Source organism: Coregonus clupeaformis, chromosome 17 (assembly GCF_020615455.1).
Source record: "Coregonus clupeaformis isolate EN_2021a chromosome 17, ASM2061545v1, whole genome shotgun sequence".
NCBI lineage: Eukaryota > Metazoa > Chordata > Actinopteri > Salmoniformes > Salmonidae > Coregonus > Coregonus clupeaformis.
In genome coordinates, this window is record NC_059208.1 from 2,422,044 (window position 1) to 2,436,228 (window position 14,185).

General features: G+C 43.6%; 2 protein-coding genes across 2 annotated transcripts in view; both read right to left on the reverse strand.

Annotated features, from left to right (window-relative positions):
• The window catches only part of LOC123492944, a 15,113-nt gene extending 3,514 nt beyond the window's left edge, over positions 1–11,599 (reverse strand). Inside the window, exon 1 of the mRNA XM_045226699.1 lies at positions 11,473–11,599. Within this exon, the coding sequence (XP_045082634.1) occupies positions 11,473–11,599 (127 nt within the window). The remainder of the gene's footprint in view (positions 1–11,472) is intronic.
• Positions 11,600–12,885: 1,286 nt separating this feature from the next.
• The window catches only part of LOC121585885 (NADP-dependent malic enzyme, mitochondrial), a 40,559-nt gene continuing 39,259 nt past the window's right edge, over positions 12,886–14,185 (reverse strand). Inside the window, exon 3 of the mRNA XM_045226018.1 lies at positions 12,886–13,039. Within this exon, the coding sequence (XP_045081953.1) occupies positions 12,886–13,039 (154 nt within the window). The remainder of the gene's footprint in view (positions 13,040–14,185) is intronic.

Here is a 14,185-nt window from a genome sequence, read left to right on the forward strand (position 1 = left end):
TCTAGGCCAAGACTTTGACTGGCTTTTGGAGATCACGATGACTGTTGGAATCCCGAGCCGACTAGGTGAAAAATCTGTCGATGTGCCCTTGAGCAAGGCACTTAAACTCTAATTGCTCCTGTAAGTCTCTCTGGATAAGAGTGTCTGTTAAATGCTTAAAATGTAAATGTTTTTTTGTTCAAAAACACAAATACACACATTGTTTTTTATGACAATATTTGTATTGCCATTTTCCATTTCAGCGTTGCTAGTTTTGACCTTTTAAATGATCTTTCATGTGTAGCAATAGGGGGTAATAGGATGGCATGCATTTGAACCTATCTCCAAGAGTGACTTTACTATAGCAGACCTATGAGGTGATGAATGTGTGTGATTAGTGAACCCAACTCTAACACACATGTGGTCTTCTATGGATTGCATTGCAGGAGTATCTCCTAAATGCTGAGATGCTGAGACCATCAATCAAAGGGATTGTTGACAGACCAAGTCATGAGTCAGGCCAATCACAGTAGATCAAAGGAGTTTAGAAACTAAAGTTAACCATGGTCAATGTATGGTCAAAGTCACGTTAACAAAGTGTGGCATCTGCTGACCAAAACACTGTCTTTACCAATCATATCCAGTAGGTAACCATGGAGTTGTCGATGTGACGTCATGTGAATGTGCCATATTTTTCTCTTTATGGTGTTTCCAACATGACATCAACAACATTTAAGGACAGTTTATGAAGAATGGCATGTCTCTAAACTGGACTGTTTATACATACTTTAAGTGTCATTTCTGTTGTGTAATTACAAATATGTGTGTGCTTGTTTTCCTATCCTTGTGGGTACTGGAAATCCTTAGGGGTTAGCTTTAGAGTTAGGGTTACAATTAGGGTAAGAATTAGAATTAGGAGTTCATGTTAGGGGGTTAAGGTTAGAGGTTATGAAAATAGTATTTTAAATGGAAATAAAGGTTAGGTCCCCACAAGGATAGTAAAACATATGCTGTGTGCGCGTGTAGCAAATAAAAATGAGAGGCACTATAAACCTAACTTCTTATCTCTTAATTATGTTTTCCCACAGCTTAAGAGATTGTGGGAACTGAGATCAAACTGCCCACAAAGCAAGTTATTTAAACTGACCTTTTTCAAAATAAGACTCTTGGCTGTAGCCTATTTTCCACTTAGACACACAGGAATTATTGCTGTTGATAGTATAATATCAGCCTGAAATGTCCAAAGGATCCAATATGGACAGGTCAGGGAGAGTAAGCCCAGATACATTGACCGCTAGGAGGGGACACATTTAACTGTGACACCATGGGGAGTAGGGTAAATTAGATCTATGGACTGAAAAACATTTAAGTATGAATTTGCATTTTACAAGCGGTTAGTGAACTAACTCCAGCATCGTTAATCTATTCCCAAACTAATAAATTTGATCTTTAATCAGTGTCCAAACACTGCATGTTCTGCCAGCAAAATTGGTGCTGGTGGAGAAGTATGGTGGCAGCCAGGCACATGTTGATGACATGCCAGGAAGTGACAGACCCTACAGTAAATGCCTGTGATCCCCTACTCTTTGCTCATTATAAAAACTAGATTGAGAGACAGACTGGGAATAGAGAAACTGGCAGGGCTTGTAACTAAACATAATACATTTGATGTACCACACAGCAAGCGGTACCGGAGCGCCAAGTCTAGGACCAAAAGGCTTCTTAACAGCTTCTACCTCCAAGCCATAAGACTGCTGAACAGCTAATCAAATGGCCACCCGGACTATTTGCCTTGACCCCCCCCAACACACCACACTTTTTTTTTTTGACGCTGCAAAACTTGCTATTTATTATCTATGCATAGTCACTTTACCCCTACCTACATGTACATATTACCTCAATTACCTCGACTAACCTGTACCTACCGCACAATGACTCGGTACTGGTACCCCCTGTATATAGCCTTGTTATTGTATTGTTACTCTTTAATTTCTTCACTTTCGTATATTTAGTAAATATTATCTTAACTGTTCTGTTCCCTGAACCGGTTCCAACCCCTGGTTTCTAGTGTTTATATTCAAACCATAACTGTGAGCTGATGGGGTTTGTCATATCAAACGCAAATAGTTTTACATTTACATTTTAGTCATTTAGCAGACGCTCTTATCCAGAGCGACTTACAGGAGCAATTAGGGTTAAGTGCCTTGCTCAAGGGCACAGACAGATTTTTCACCTAGTCGGCTCGGGGATTAGAACCAGCAACCTTTCGGTTACTGGCACAACGCTCTTAACCACTAAGCTACCTGCTTAGGGGCTCCTTTTAGAATGAATTACTGTATGCAGCTCTTCAGCCATCACATAGGAGGTGTTGTGGATCTGAGAATCATCATAATCATCAATGTCATCATTGCCATCACACTCAAGTGCATCTGTAAGCTGCTGTCTTGACCAGGTCTCCCTTGAAAAACCGGATAATTCTTGGTTAAGTAAATGTAACTCTATTTAACTTCCTAGTTTGGCCATATGGTGGCGCTATAAAAATGATTGAAAATGCTAACTTTGAAAGGTCACGCCCCTAATCCTGTTTGTCAAAGGTCTCTCAAAGCAATACTTTCAAGACCAGTACCTAAAACATGGCCTTTCCAGACCAGTACCTAAAACATTCATGTGGGCGTGGTCTGGCACTTTAATGCATATCAAAAATCAGTCAAGGATATTCGTATTGTAACAAAATTTGATACACGTTGCAAACACTCAAGACTCAACATATGAAAGTACATTCATGTCGACCACACGGTGGTGCTATAACAGGCACATGTTTATATCTCTCGATCGGTTTGACTCAGAGTGATGAAATTTGGCACACATGCTCAGGGATATGAGTCTAGCTAACCCACACCATATCTCAGACACCACAGGCCCGATTTTGACGAAACTTGGGTGAATGATGCGTCTTGCCATAGAGATCCATAATTTACACTGATTGGCCCAAGGGGGGGACGACATGTTTACTGTTGCCTTGTCTGACCATAGTTTAAATCAGTGACTTGGCTTAACCTTGAAACCCTTGGACATTAGCTGTATGAGATTATTATGTTGTGTACTGGCCAAAAATGCAACATCAGAAGAGAGAACATGGACTAATTGTCAATTGGATGCTATAGGCCTACTGGACCTAGTAATAATTATAATAATATAATTGGTCATTTAGCAGACGCTCTTATCCAGAGCGACTTACAGGAGCAATTAGGGTTAAGTGCCTTGCTCAAGGGCACATCGACAGATTTTTCACCTAGTCGGCTCGGGGATTAGAACCAGCGACCTTTCGGTTACTGGCACAACGCTCTTAACCACTAAGCTACCTGCCGCCCTACCTGTAAACTCGACTTCTCCTTTGTTTGGGGAAAAGAAGAGTGCATCTGGAGCTGAAGCCTGAAGTGCCACAGCTGGAAAAACAGTGTCTAAAGTTAACCATGTGGGCTGTAGACTCAGTGGCCATAGACTGCCATGGAGCATCAGGATCAGTAGAGCACACTGCCCAAACAACCAATCCCTCAGCATGGATTTTATTCATCATCATGAAATTGATAGTTTGGGAAACTAACTCAAAAAACAATGTACTGTAGCTAAGGATGTCCATGCAACACTACAGTTGTATTAAGTTTGAAAATGCATTGAGTCCTGATACTGTAGCTTGCATCAGGCACATTTGGTGTAACAGTTCTTTATACTGTATACAGTAAATTGTGTTGTATATGAAATGTCATGCTCCTGATCTATAGATTAATCCCTCAGATTGGCAACATGGGTTTTCAGCCCGGCTCGGAGAGAAAGGAGAAAGAGAGCCAGAGACTGCAGATGATGCTGTGCCAATAAGGTTGGGAGTTGGAACACGAGTGGGGCTTTTTGGTTTGACTTTTCCATTCACCCTGGGGGAAACAAAGCTGGATTCCACAAACCAGCAGCGAACCCTTTCCGTGAAGAGACACATGCTTTGTGTTAAGATGTTTCTGCTCGCTTGCAGTGGTCCTGAATCCCCGGTCATACGTGTAACACGTGTGCGGTCATGTATTAAATCACACACACACAGCTGGCCTTTAAAAAGCCACAGAAGAACAGGGCCGAGGCAGGTCACTGGCTTAAAACGTCTCTACTGGGGTCCTTTCTAAACACTCCGCCAACATCTGCTCTGGCATCACTGCAACACACAAACACACACATACGTACATACGCATGCATACGCTCAAGAGATATAAACTATATATTTTCTTTAATTCTCAATCTTGCTCTAAATTGTATTACCTCATGCCCTTCCTCAGTCTAAATTATTCGGCCGAAAAATAACATCATTAAAAACGTTAAAGTTAGTGGAAGTAGCCGACGTGCCAACACAGGGTATTCCGTAAAGCACCATATTTAACTTAACATATTGCAACTTCTCCCTACTTGATGTTGTAAGGTTCCACTTCTTTCCTCAAGAAAGGAAGAGGAATTTCTTAATCTCTGCCAGCTCCAGTTACTATTGTGGAGTGAGGAAGCTTTGGCTGGGGTGTTGTGAACTGATTGTGTTTAGGGAGAGGCAGAGTGTGTGGTGTTCAGCTTTGACGAACTGAAGGGTTCTCTTGGACCTAAACATCACATGCAATTTTCCATAGCTTTTCTCGTGTTCCAACACACCTGCTACTAATGTGTACTTAAAATAAAGAGGTACAGTAAATCTGAATCCAATACAATATAAAATGGACTATATTTAGAACTGATATATAGAATGATGACGCTGAACTAACCTGGGAGCTAGCTTTCAGTAAATCAACGCATTGTTGAAGGTTTGCTAAGCATTGACATGTTTAGACCACATCGAGTGTCAAGTTATAGTGTGCTTGAAAATACAATTTGATTATTGAATTGACTGTAAACAGTGATGCAGTCAATCACTAAAATCACTTTAGTTCTCCCCTGTAGCCTCTCTCTGTGTGTGTGTGTGTGTGTGTGTGTGTGTGTGTGTGTGTGAGAGAGAGAGTGAGTGAGGTGTGAGCCAGAGCCTAATTTATCCTCCCCCAGAGAGAGAGAAATGGGGAGGGAGATGGCTGGATCGGAGCAGAGTGTGGAGGAGGTGATTTTTCAACATACAGTGGGGAAAAAAAGTATTTAGTCAGCCACTATGATGAAAATTACAGGCCTCTCTCATCTTTTTAAGTGGGAGAACTTGCACAATTGGTGGCTAACTAAATACTTTTTTCCCCCACTGTAGCTCCGTTCTAGGACTGCTAGCTACAGCTTGGCCAGAGGGCATTTCATCCTGATGACCTGACGCTGTGTGTGAGCACACTGACCCTAATAGAATCCAGAACGCTGGAGAGGAGAGACCTGCTTATCCAAACATCTACAAGGTGTCTGCTATTAGGCCAAGTAGCATGGCCAAACCCACAAGGTCCTATAGTGACTATGAGTTCTCACTTACAATACTGTAAGAGTTCATCCTCCCCCAGCACAAAATCCTGTCATAAGTGCTTCAATATGCATTCAGCAAGAGAGATGCAGGTTCAAATTGAAAACTTGTAATGAATGAGGAAAGAATATTCCAGTTGACTACAGTGCATGTCTCCTGAATAAACTGAGGGGGACTATGGTTTCAAGTCAGGTAATACCTGCAGTGTGAATTCATTTATTATCACAAAAGGTTAGTGTAGGGGAAAAGGAGAGGTGAAATTCAAGGTTTTTTGCTTATTCTGGCTCCAAAGTTTTTACCAAGCAGTCCCAAAGACATGAGCTCTAAATTGTTTTTTACAAGGTCCTCACTCTGTGAGGTAATTAATCCCAAATGTTTTGCCACGTTCCTCATGAGGTCAGTGTAATTCCAAACCTTTCCTCCTCTCTCTAATTTCTCCTCCTCCACCCCCTCATTCCCTCGCTCTTTCTTTATGAAGTCTGATTGTAAAATTTACAACGCAACAATTCTGTTTCCTTCATGATGTGTGATGCATGCATAACAAAAGAAGGAACAAAGTTTTGGCGTAGTCAAAAAAAATCGGTCACATGATTAACTTCTCAAACGAATGCATGTAAAAGGATTTGTGTAATGTGGCAGTTACTCATTCCAGCTATCAAAGACTTGTCCCAGTCAAATGCTCTCGTGTCTCGTGGATTAAACATCCAAGAGGGCAATTTTCTACTTAGCCTACATGCTCATCGATCCAAACGACACTCTCCTCTTACACGCTTACAGCAGCACTGTGTGTGGGCCTGAATGCTTGGATCACAACACTTAAGCCTCTACCCGGGGGGCTGAGACGCTTCATCAAGCACATGTTGCCCCTACAGACTAACGTAGCACAGTGGCAACTTCATCTGATGTCTGTCATTAAGACAGCATAGCCATTTATACTGTATGTTAATAATGGCCTTTTAAATCTAGCCTTTTGGTTTAATTATAGACTCTCCTCTCGACTATGTAAGTCTAATTATGCTACAGCTTGTCCATCATTGGCATGATTGTAAAGCTCGCCGCCATTGGACTCTGGAGCAGCGGAAACGCGTTCTCTGGAGTGATGAATCACGCTTCACCATCTGGCAGTCCGACGGACGAATCTGGGTTTGACAGACGCCAGGAGAATGCTACCTGCCCCAATGTATAGTGCCAACTGTAAAGTTTGGTGGAGGAGGAATAATGGTCTGGAGCTGTTTTTCATGGTTCGGGCTAGGCCCCTTAGTTCCAGAGAAGGGAAATCTTAACGCTACAGCATACAATTAAATTCTAGATGATTCTGTGCAATGTGGGGAAGGCCCTTTCCTGTTTCAGCATGACAATTCCCCCGTGCACAAAGCGAGGTCCATACAGAAATGGTTTGTTGAGATCGGTGTGGAAGAACTTGACTGGCCTGCACAGAGACCTGACCTCTACCCCATCGAACACCTTTAGGATGAATTGGAACGCCGACTGTCAGCCAGGACTAATAGCCCAACATCAGTGCCCAACCTCACTAATGGTCTTGCGGCTGAATGGAAGCAAGTCCCCGCAGCAATGTGCCAACATCTGGTGGAATGCCTTCCCAGAACAGTGGAGGCTGTTATAGCAGCACAGGGGGGACCAACTCCATATGAATGCCCATGATTTTGGAATGAGATGTTCGACTAGCAGGTGTACACATACTTTTGGTCATGTAGTGTATTTATCTTCAAGGCCTCTGATTTGCAAAAGCTTTGACAGAGTATTGCAGTGGTCCAGAGTCATCGACACTTGACCTCTAACGCCAAATCCACTAAGGGGTTTTAACCAAGATAATCAATCTTTATTAACAAGATGGATTGGTTATCAGTGCTCACCTTAGGAGGTTCTTTGTTGGTGTCATTTAGCGTCTGCGAAATGAACATTTGTGGTGGTAGCTGTAGCAATACTAGTGGCAGTTGTGCCACAAAGTCATTAGTTTCACTGAAGAGTCAGAGACTAAAAATACCCTGTGTGTCCTACACTTATGAGCTTATAGGTCCCAAAACTCCATGGACCCAGTGATCTCTGTGTTGTGAATACGCTCCTTTATCTTCTCTGCCTGCCATTAGCCCACTCAGAGATCAGTGAATCAGCTCTGTTTTGACACTTAATGGGACTTGACCTTTGCCTCCTGCAGTGGAGCCTAGTATTGGCATGTTTAGTCTGCCTGAAGCGGATTACAGAGAGTAAGCCTGGGTAGGACCAACAGGGCGCCTCTCACACACAGTGCTCTTTATACCTGAGTGGGAGGCAGTGATTAGAGAGCTAATATCAGTCTGTTCAGCCACTCTGATGGTCCAGACAAGCATACAGGCACACACACATCCAGGCATAAGCACACACGCACGCAAACTCACATCAGGAATTCATTACTGAGCTATCTAAATTGTACTGCTTTGTGTGTGTAAATCTGCTACAAGAGTTAGAGAGAGAATCACAGAGACAGATATGTAGACAAAGACCGTGATAATAGAGACAGCTAAGTTGTCCCTATAAGACCAGTTGGCCATAGAAAAGGCGCTCTTGAGAGGCTATGTGATCTATATACAGTACATGCAGGCTCGAGCTCCCCGACTGAGATCCCTGTGAATCTAGGCTGTGAGTTCAACCTTGACTCAGGGGTAGATGTAATATAGTCAATTTGGACACTCCAATTAGTATGATAGGTTACGTTTCGTATGGTAGGTATCATCCATTTTGTATGATATGTTCAGATTTACAATTCATATGAAATGTTACGAATTGCAATTCGTACAATATGTTACAAATTCCAATATTTTGTGGCTAACGTTAGCTAGGTGGCTAATGCTAACGTTAGCTAGGTGGCTAATGTTAGCTAGGCTAGGGGTTAAGGGTTAAGGTTAGGGTTGGTGGTTAAGGACATTACATCAAAGTTGGATCAGCCTGTAGTGTGGTTTTCCACTTTAATTTTGAGGGTGACTCCAAATCCAGACATCCATGGGTTGATACATTTGATTTCCATTGATAATTTTTGTATGATTTTGTTGTCAGCACATTCAACTATGTAAAGAAAAAAGTATTTAATAAGATTATTTCATTCATTCAGATCTAGGATGTGTTATTTTAGTGTTCCTTTTATTTTTTTGAGCAGTGTATACATGGAGGGCTGTGCGGCCCCCCAAAGAAATGCCACCCCACACCATGACTGACCCACCGCCAAACCGGTCATGCTGGAGGATGTTGCAGGCAGCAGAACGTTCTCCACGGCGTCTCCAGACTCTGTCACGTCTGTCACATGTGCTCAGTGTGAACCCGCTTTCATCTGTGAAGAGCACAGGGCGCCAGTGGCAAATTTGCCAATCTTGGTGTTCTCTGGCAAATGCCAAACGTCCTGCACGGTGTTGGGCTGTAAGCACAACCCCCACCTGTGGATGTCGGGCCCTCATACCACCCTCATGGAGTCTGTTTCTGACCGTTTGAGCAGACACATGCACATTTGTGGCCTGCTGGAGGTCATTTTGCAGGGCTCTGGCAGTGCTCCTCCTGCTCCTCCTTGCACAAAGTCCTGCTGCTGGGTTGTTGCCCTCCTACGGCCTCCTCCACGTCTCCTGATGTACTGGCCTGTCTCCTGGTAGCGCCTCCATGCTCTGGACACTACGCTGACAGACACAGCAAACCTTCTTGCCACAGCTCGCATTGATGTGCCATCCTGGATGAGCTGCACTACCTGAGCCACTTGTGTGGGTTGTAGACTCCGTCTCATGCTACCACTAGAGTGAAAGCACCGCCAGCATTCAAAAGTGACCAAAACATCAGCCAGGAAGCATAGGAACTGAGAAGTGGTCTGTGGTCACCACCTGCAAAACCAGTCCTTTATTGGGGGTGTCTTGCTAATTGCCTATAATTTCCACCTGTTGTCTATTCCATTTGCACAACAGCATGTGAAATGTATTGTCAATCAGTGTTGCTTCCTAAGTGGAAAGTTTGATTTCACAGAAGTGTGATTGACTTGGAGTTACATTGTGTTGTTTAAGTGTTCCCTTTATTTTTCTGAGCAGTGTATATACATATATACACACACACACACACACACACACACACAGTGAGGGATAAAAGTATTTGATCCCCTGCTGATTTTGTACGTTTGCCCACTGACAAAGAAATGATCAGTCTATAATTTTAATGGTAGGTTTATTTGAAGAGTGAGAGACAGAATAACAACAAAAAAATCCAGAAAAACGCATGTCAAAAATGTTATAAATTGATTAGCATTTTAATGAGGGAAATAAGTATTTGACCCCCTCTCAATCAGAAAGAGTTATGGATCCCAGGTGTCTTTTATACAGGGAACGAGCTGAGATTAGGAGCACACTCTTAAAGGGAGTGCTCCCAACCTCAGCTTGTTACCTGTATAAAAGACACCTGTCCACAGAAGCAATCAATCAATCAGATTCCAAACTCTCCACCATGGCCAAGACCAAAGAGCTCTCCAAGGATGTCAGGGCAAGATTGTAGACCTACACAAGGCTGGAATGGGCTACAAGACCATCGCCAAGCAGCTTGGTGAGAAGGTGACAACAGTTGGTGCGATTATTCGCAAATGGAAGAAACACAAAAATACTGTCAATCTCCCTCGGCCTGGGGCTCCATGCAAGATCTCACCTCGTGGAGTTGCAATGATCATGAGAACGGTGAGGAATCAGCCCAGAACTACATCAGAGGATCTTGTCAATAATCTCAAGACAGCTGGGACCTTAGTCACCAAGAAAACAATTGGTAACACACTACGCCGTGAAGGACTGAAATCCTGCAGCGCCCGCAAGGTCCCCCTGCTCAAGAAAGCACATATACAGGCCCGTCTGAAGTTTGCCAATGAACATCTGAATGATTCAGAGGAGAACTGGGTGAAAGTGTTGTGGTCAGATGAGACCAAAATTGAGCTCTTTGGCATCAACTCAACTCGCCGTGTTTGGAGGAGAAGGAATGCTGCCTATGACCCCAAGAACACCATCCCCACCGTCAAACATGGAGGTGGAAACATTATGCTTTGGGGGTGTTTTTCTGCTAAGGGGACAGGACAACTTCACCGCATCAAAGGGACGATGGACAGGGCCATGTACCGTCAAATCTTTGGTGAGAACCTCCTTCCCTCAGCCAGGGCATTGAAAATGGGTCGTGGATGGGTATTCCAGCATGACAATGACCCAAAACACACGGTCAAGGCAACAAAGAAGTGGCTCAAGAAGAAGCACATTAAGGTCCTGGAGTTGCCTAGCCAGTCTCCAGACCTTAATCCCATAGAAAATCTGTGGAGGGAGCTGAAGGTTCGAGTTGCCAAACGTCAGCCTCGAAACCTTAATGACTTGGAGAAGCTCTGCAAAGAGGAGTGGGACAAAATCCCTTCTGAGATGTGTGCAAACCTGGTGGCCAACTACAAGAAACGTCTGACCTCTTTGATTGCCAACAAGGGTTTTTCCACCAAGTACTAAGTAATGTTTTTCAGAGGGGTCAAATACTTATTTCCCTCATTAAATTGCAAATCAATTTATAACATTTTTGACATGCGTTTTTCTTGATTTATTTGTTGTTATTCTGTCTCTTACTGTTCAAATAAACCTACCATTAAAATTATAGACCGATCATTTCTTTGTCAGTGGGCAAACCTACAAAATCAGCAGGGGATCAAATACTTGTTTCCCTCACTGCGCGCGCGCACACACACACACACACGGGGGGATTGGAAATTATGCAGACAATTACATTGATGGAAGTTACAATCTATCTGCAATATTAAAACTGATCTACCCCCTATAATAAAAATAAAATAAAAAAACCTTTCCAAACGTCACATTTCATACTAATTTGGATCCGGATTAATATTTGCTATGTTATGTCTAGTCTATGAGACCAGGCTGGTGAGTGATCAGTTTCAGCAACCCTGTGGTCTCCACAACTCCACCCGCCTCCTCCACCCCCCTCCCGGGGCTAAGTTAGCAGGGGAGAGGCCTGGGTCTGGGCCTGGCTGAGGACCAGGTTTGTCTGACAGTCAGAGATAGTCCCCTGGTAGTCTACAGAGCCTGCTGCTAACTGACCCACTGTCACACGTCTGCCAGTCCCAAGTTCTCCACCCCAGGGCTCTGGCAGCTCGCAGTGCGTCCTGGCCCACTGCATTGTGGGTCTGCGGGGAGATATAAAATCACTCCTCCAGCCCAGTGTCAGAGGTAGGGGAGCTAGGAGCATGCTAGACATATTTTCCACATACTTGCTAGTTCTGGGGAAATTGTGGAAAAGGGAGTTGTATAACTCCAAGTATGTGGGAGTGTGCGCTTAGGTTTCCGAACGCATTTCAAATAAAACGGCTTTGACGTCATAAGAGGATTTAGCATTCGCTACTAATCAAAAGCATCCCTGGTTATGATCAGTTTATTTGGGGTTTTACACTTTGAGACCCGCAAGGTAATGTTCACTGAGGATATGAGTGAGGTAGAGTGAGTGGGTGCGTCCCAAATGGCACCCTATTCCCTATATAGTCCATACAGGCCCTGGTAAAAAAAATAAAAAATTAAAAGTAGTGCACTATATAGGGAATAGGGTACCATTAGGAACACACACAGTGCATCAGTGTGTGACTGACTGACTGACTGACAGAGTGACTGATGAGAGAGTGAGAGGAGCGAGTGAGGGGGTCTATAAAGACTGTTTGTAACTTAGAGGTACTAACCAAGCCAATAGAACTTCAACATCCATCTCCATCTCTCCCTCAGTAGTGGTCTTTCTTGGGCCATGTTAGTTCTACTCCCAAGGCCTCAAAACAAACCCAACACCTGACATCTTTACAACACAGCCCAGTCTAGATATGTTAAAGCCAAGTCAAACATGATCAGCCCCTTGACATTGTCTGAATGTGTGTTATATTAATTTGATCTCCATTATGACTCTAATGAGGGAGATTAGTGGTGACAGAGAGACATGGACCTAATGAACTGGTTTGAGGAGAAACAGACACAGATAACTGAGCAGACCGAAGAGGCAAATCCTGCTTTTTGCAATGCCAAGTCCATTTAAGGTGAACTGTACACTGTAAATGCTTATACTGGCCTGAGCTGCCCAAGGTCTCGCAGAACCCAACTTGACACAGACCCGCCCCACCCTCTGATTTTGGTTGAGAGTTTTTTGCAATAGGCGCCAAGTCCAACATACACAGATGCTTGAAGATTGAAAAGGAATTATGTTTTATAAGAATGCATCTAAATTATTTGACAATTGATGGTCAAATCTTAAAACAATGTTAAGGCTGGCCACGAGCAGCAGGTGTGTGTGCAATTGTGTGTGACAATATATCCATTAGGCCTATTCAGTGTATGTGGTGTGTGTATGTGCATGTGTGTGTTTGTGTGTGTGTTAGTGCTTGCATGTGTGTGTGCATACATCCGTGTGTGTGTGTGTGTGTGTTTCTCTCACCTGGGTCTCCTGAAGGCAAGGCCATACATCTGGCAGGCCAGGCCCACGGTGGGGGTGTAGACGATAGGCATGAACCTCTCCGTGTCGGACGTCAGCACACGGTAGAACAGCTTCTCATTCCTGTCCTGGAGCCCCATCAGAAACACATATCTGGGAATGGCGGAGGGGGTGAGGGGAAAAGGTGAACATCTTTAACATTGATCCCTAAACTGTGCATGTAAAACGGACTTCAGAGTGGCTTTATGAAATACAAAATCTCAGAGAGCGCGACCGAGAGAGAAAGAGAAATAAGAGAGAAGAAGTGTGTGTGAAGAGGAGAGAGAAAGAGATGTCTGGGGTGACTCAAACAGATTGTACCCTGTGAGTGCAATACCTCACTCTGTCGGGCTCCACTTTCCCTTTCCCTATGGACTTAAGGGCCCAATTGAAACAAAGTGGCCCATAGAATGTGGGCGAGAGAGCGCGAGAGGGAGAGAGAGAATGCCACGCCGACTCCCTCCTTGCCTTGTTGAATACAAGCACGGCTCACCATGTGCTGTTAGTTCCATGTAATACAATAATTGCTGGATACAGTTACTGTTGCGTATGTTACAAATGCTTAGAAAAATACACAGAGCACAGAAACACCCATCAGATATCCTACACAAGCTCCTTGTTACGATCAAACATCGACATGGTGGACTGAAGGTTTACATATGACCCAAATGAACTACTAGACCACGCCACAGGCTCTCCACTCATGAGAAGAAAGCTTTCCATAAAAGCTGGAGTATAATGTCCCTCTTGCTGGGATGATGGAATGTATGCATGGCCTTCTCCCACATGGTCGTTGGATACAAGGTGTTAACAATCTCTTTTGAAAAAGGTTGATGGTGTTCCAGCCAGATCAAGCCACGGCTTACACCACACCACACCACAGGAATCATCAACTAGATTCAGCCGCGGGATGATTTTCTCTTGAGCGGATGGTCAGGGGGCCGGAACATAATTCCAAATAATTTGTAGACTGCAAATGACAGCAAGAAGCCCAAACAGATAATATTTGACTAAAACAATCATTTCAAACCTTGCTTACATTTGTATACGGTCACGTCTCTCTATTATGTGTGGGAATACTTAACAGATTTCCAAAATTAAAATCACTTGGAGCTGATTCCTTGGTCTTTTATGTCCAACAATAAAAATTCAAGAAATACCTAAATATATATTTTATTTATGTTTTGCTCAGCAAACTTGGGGGGCCAAATAAAACCACCCGCAGGCCAAATTTGGGAATCCTGCCATTCCACCACAATT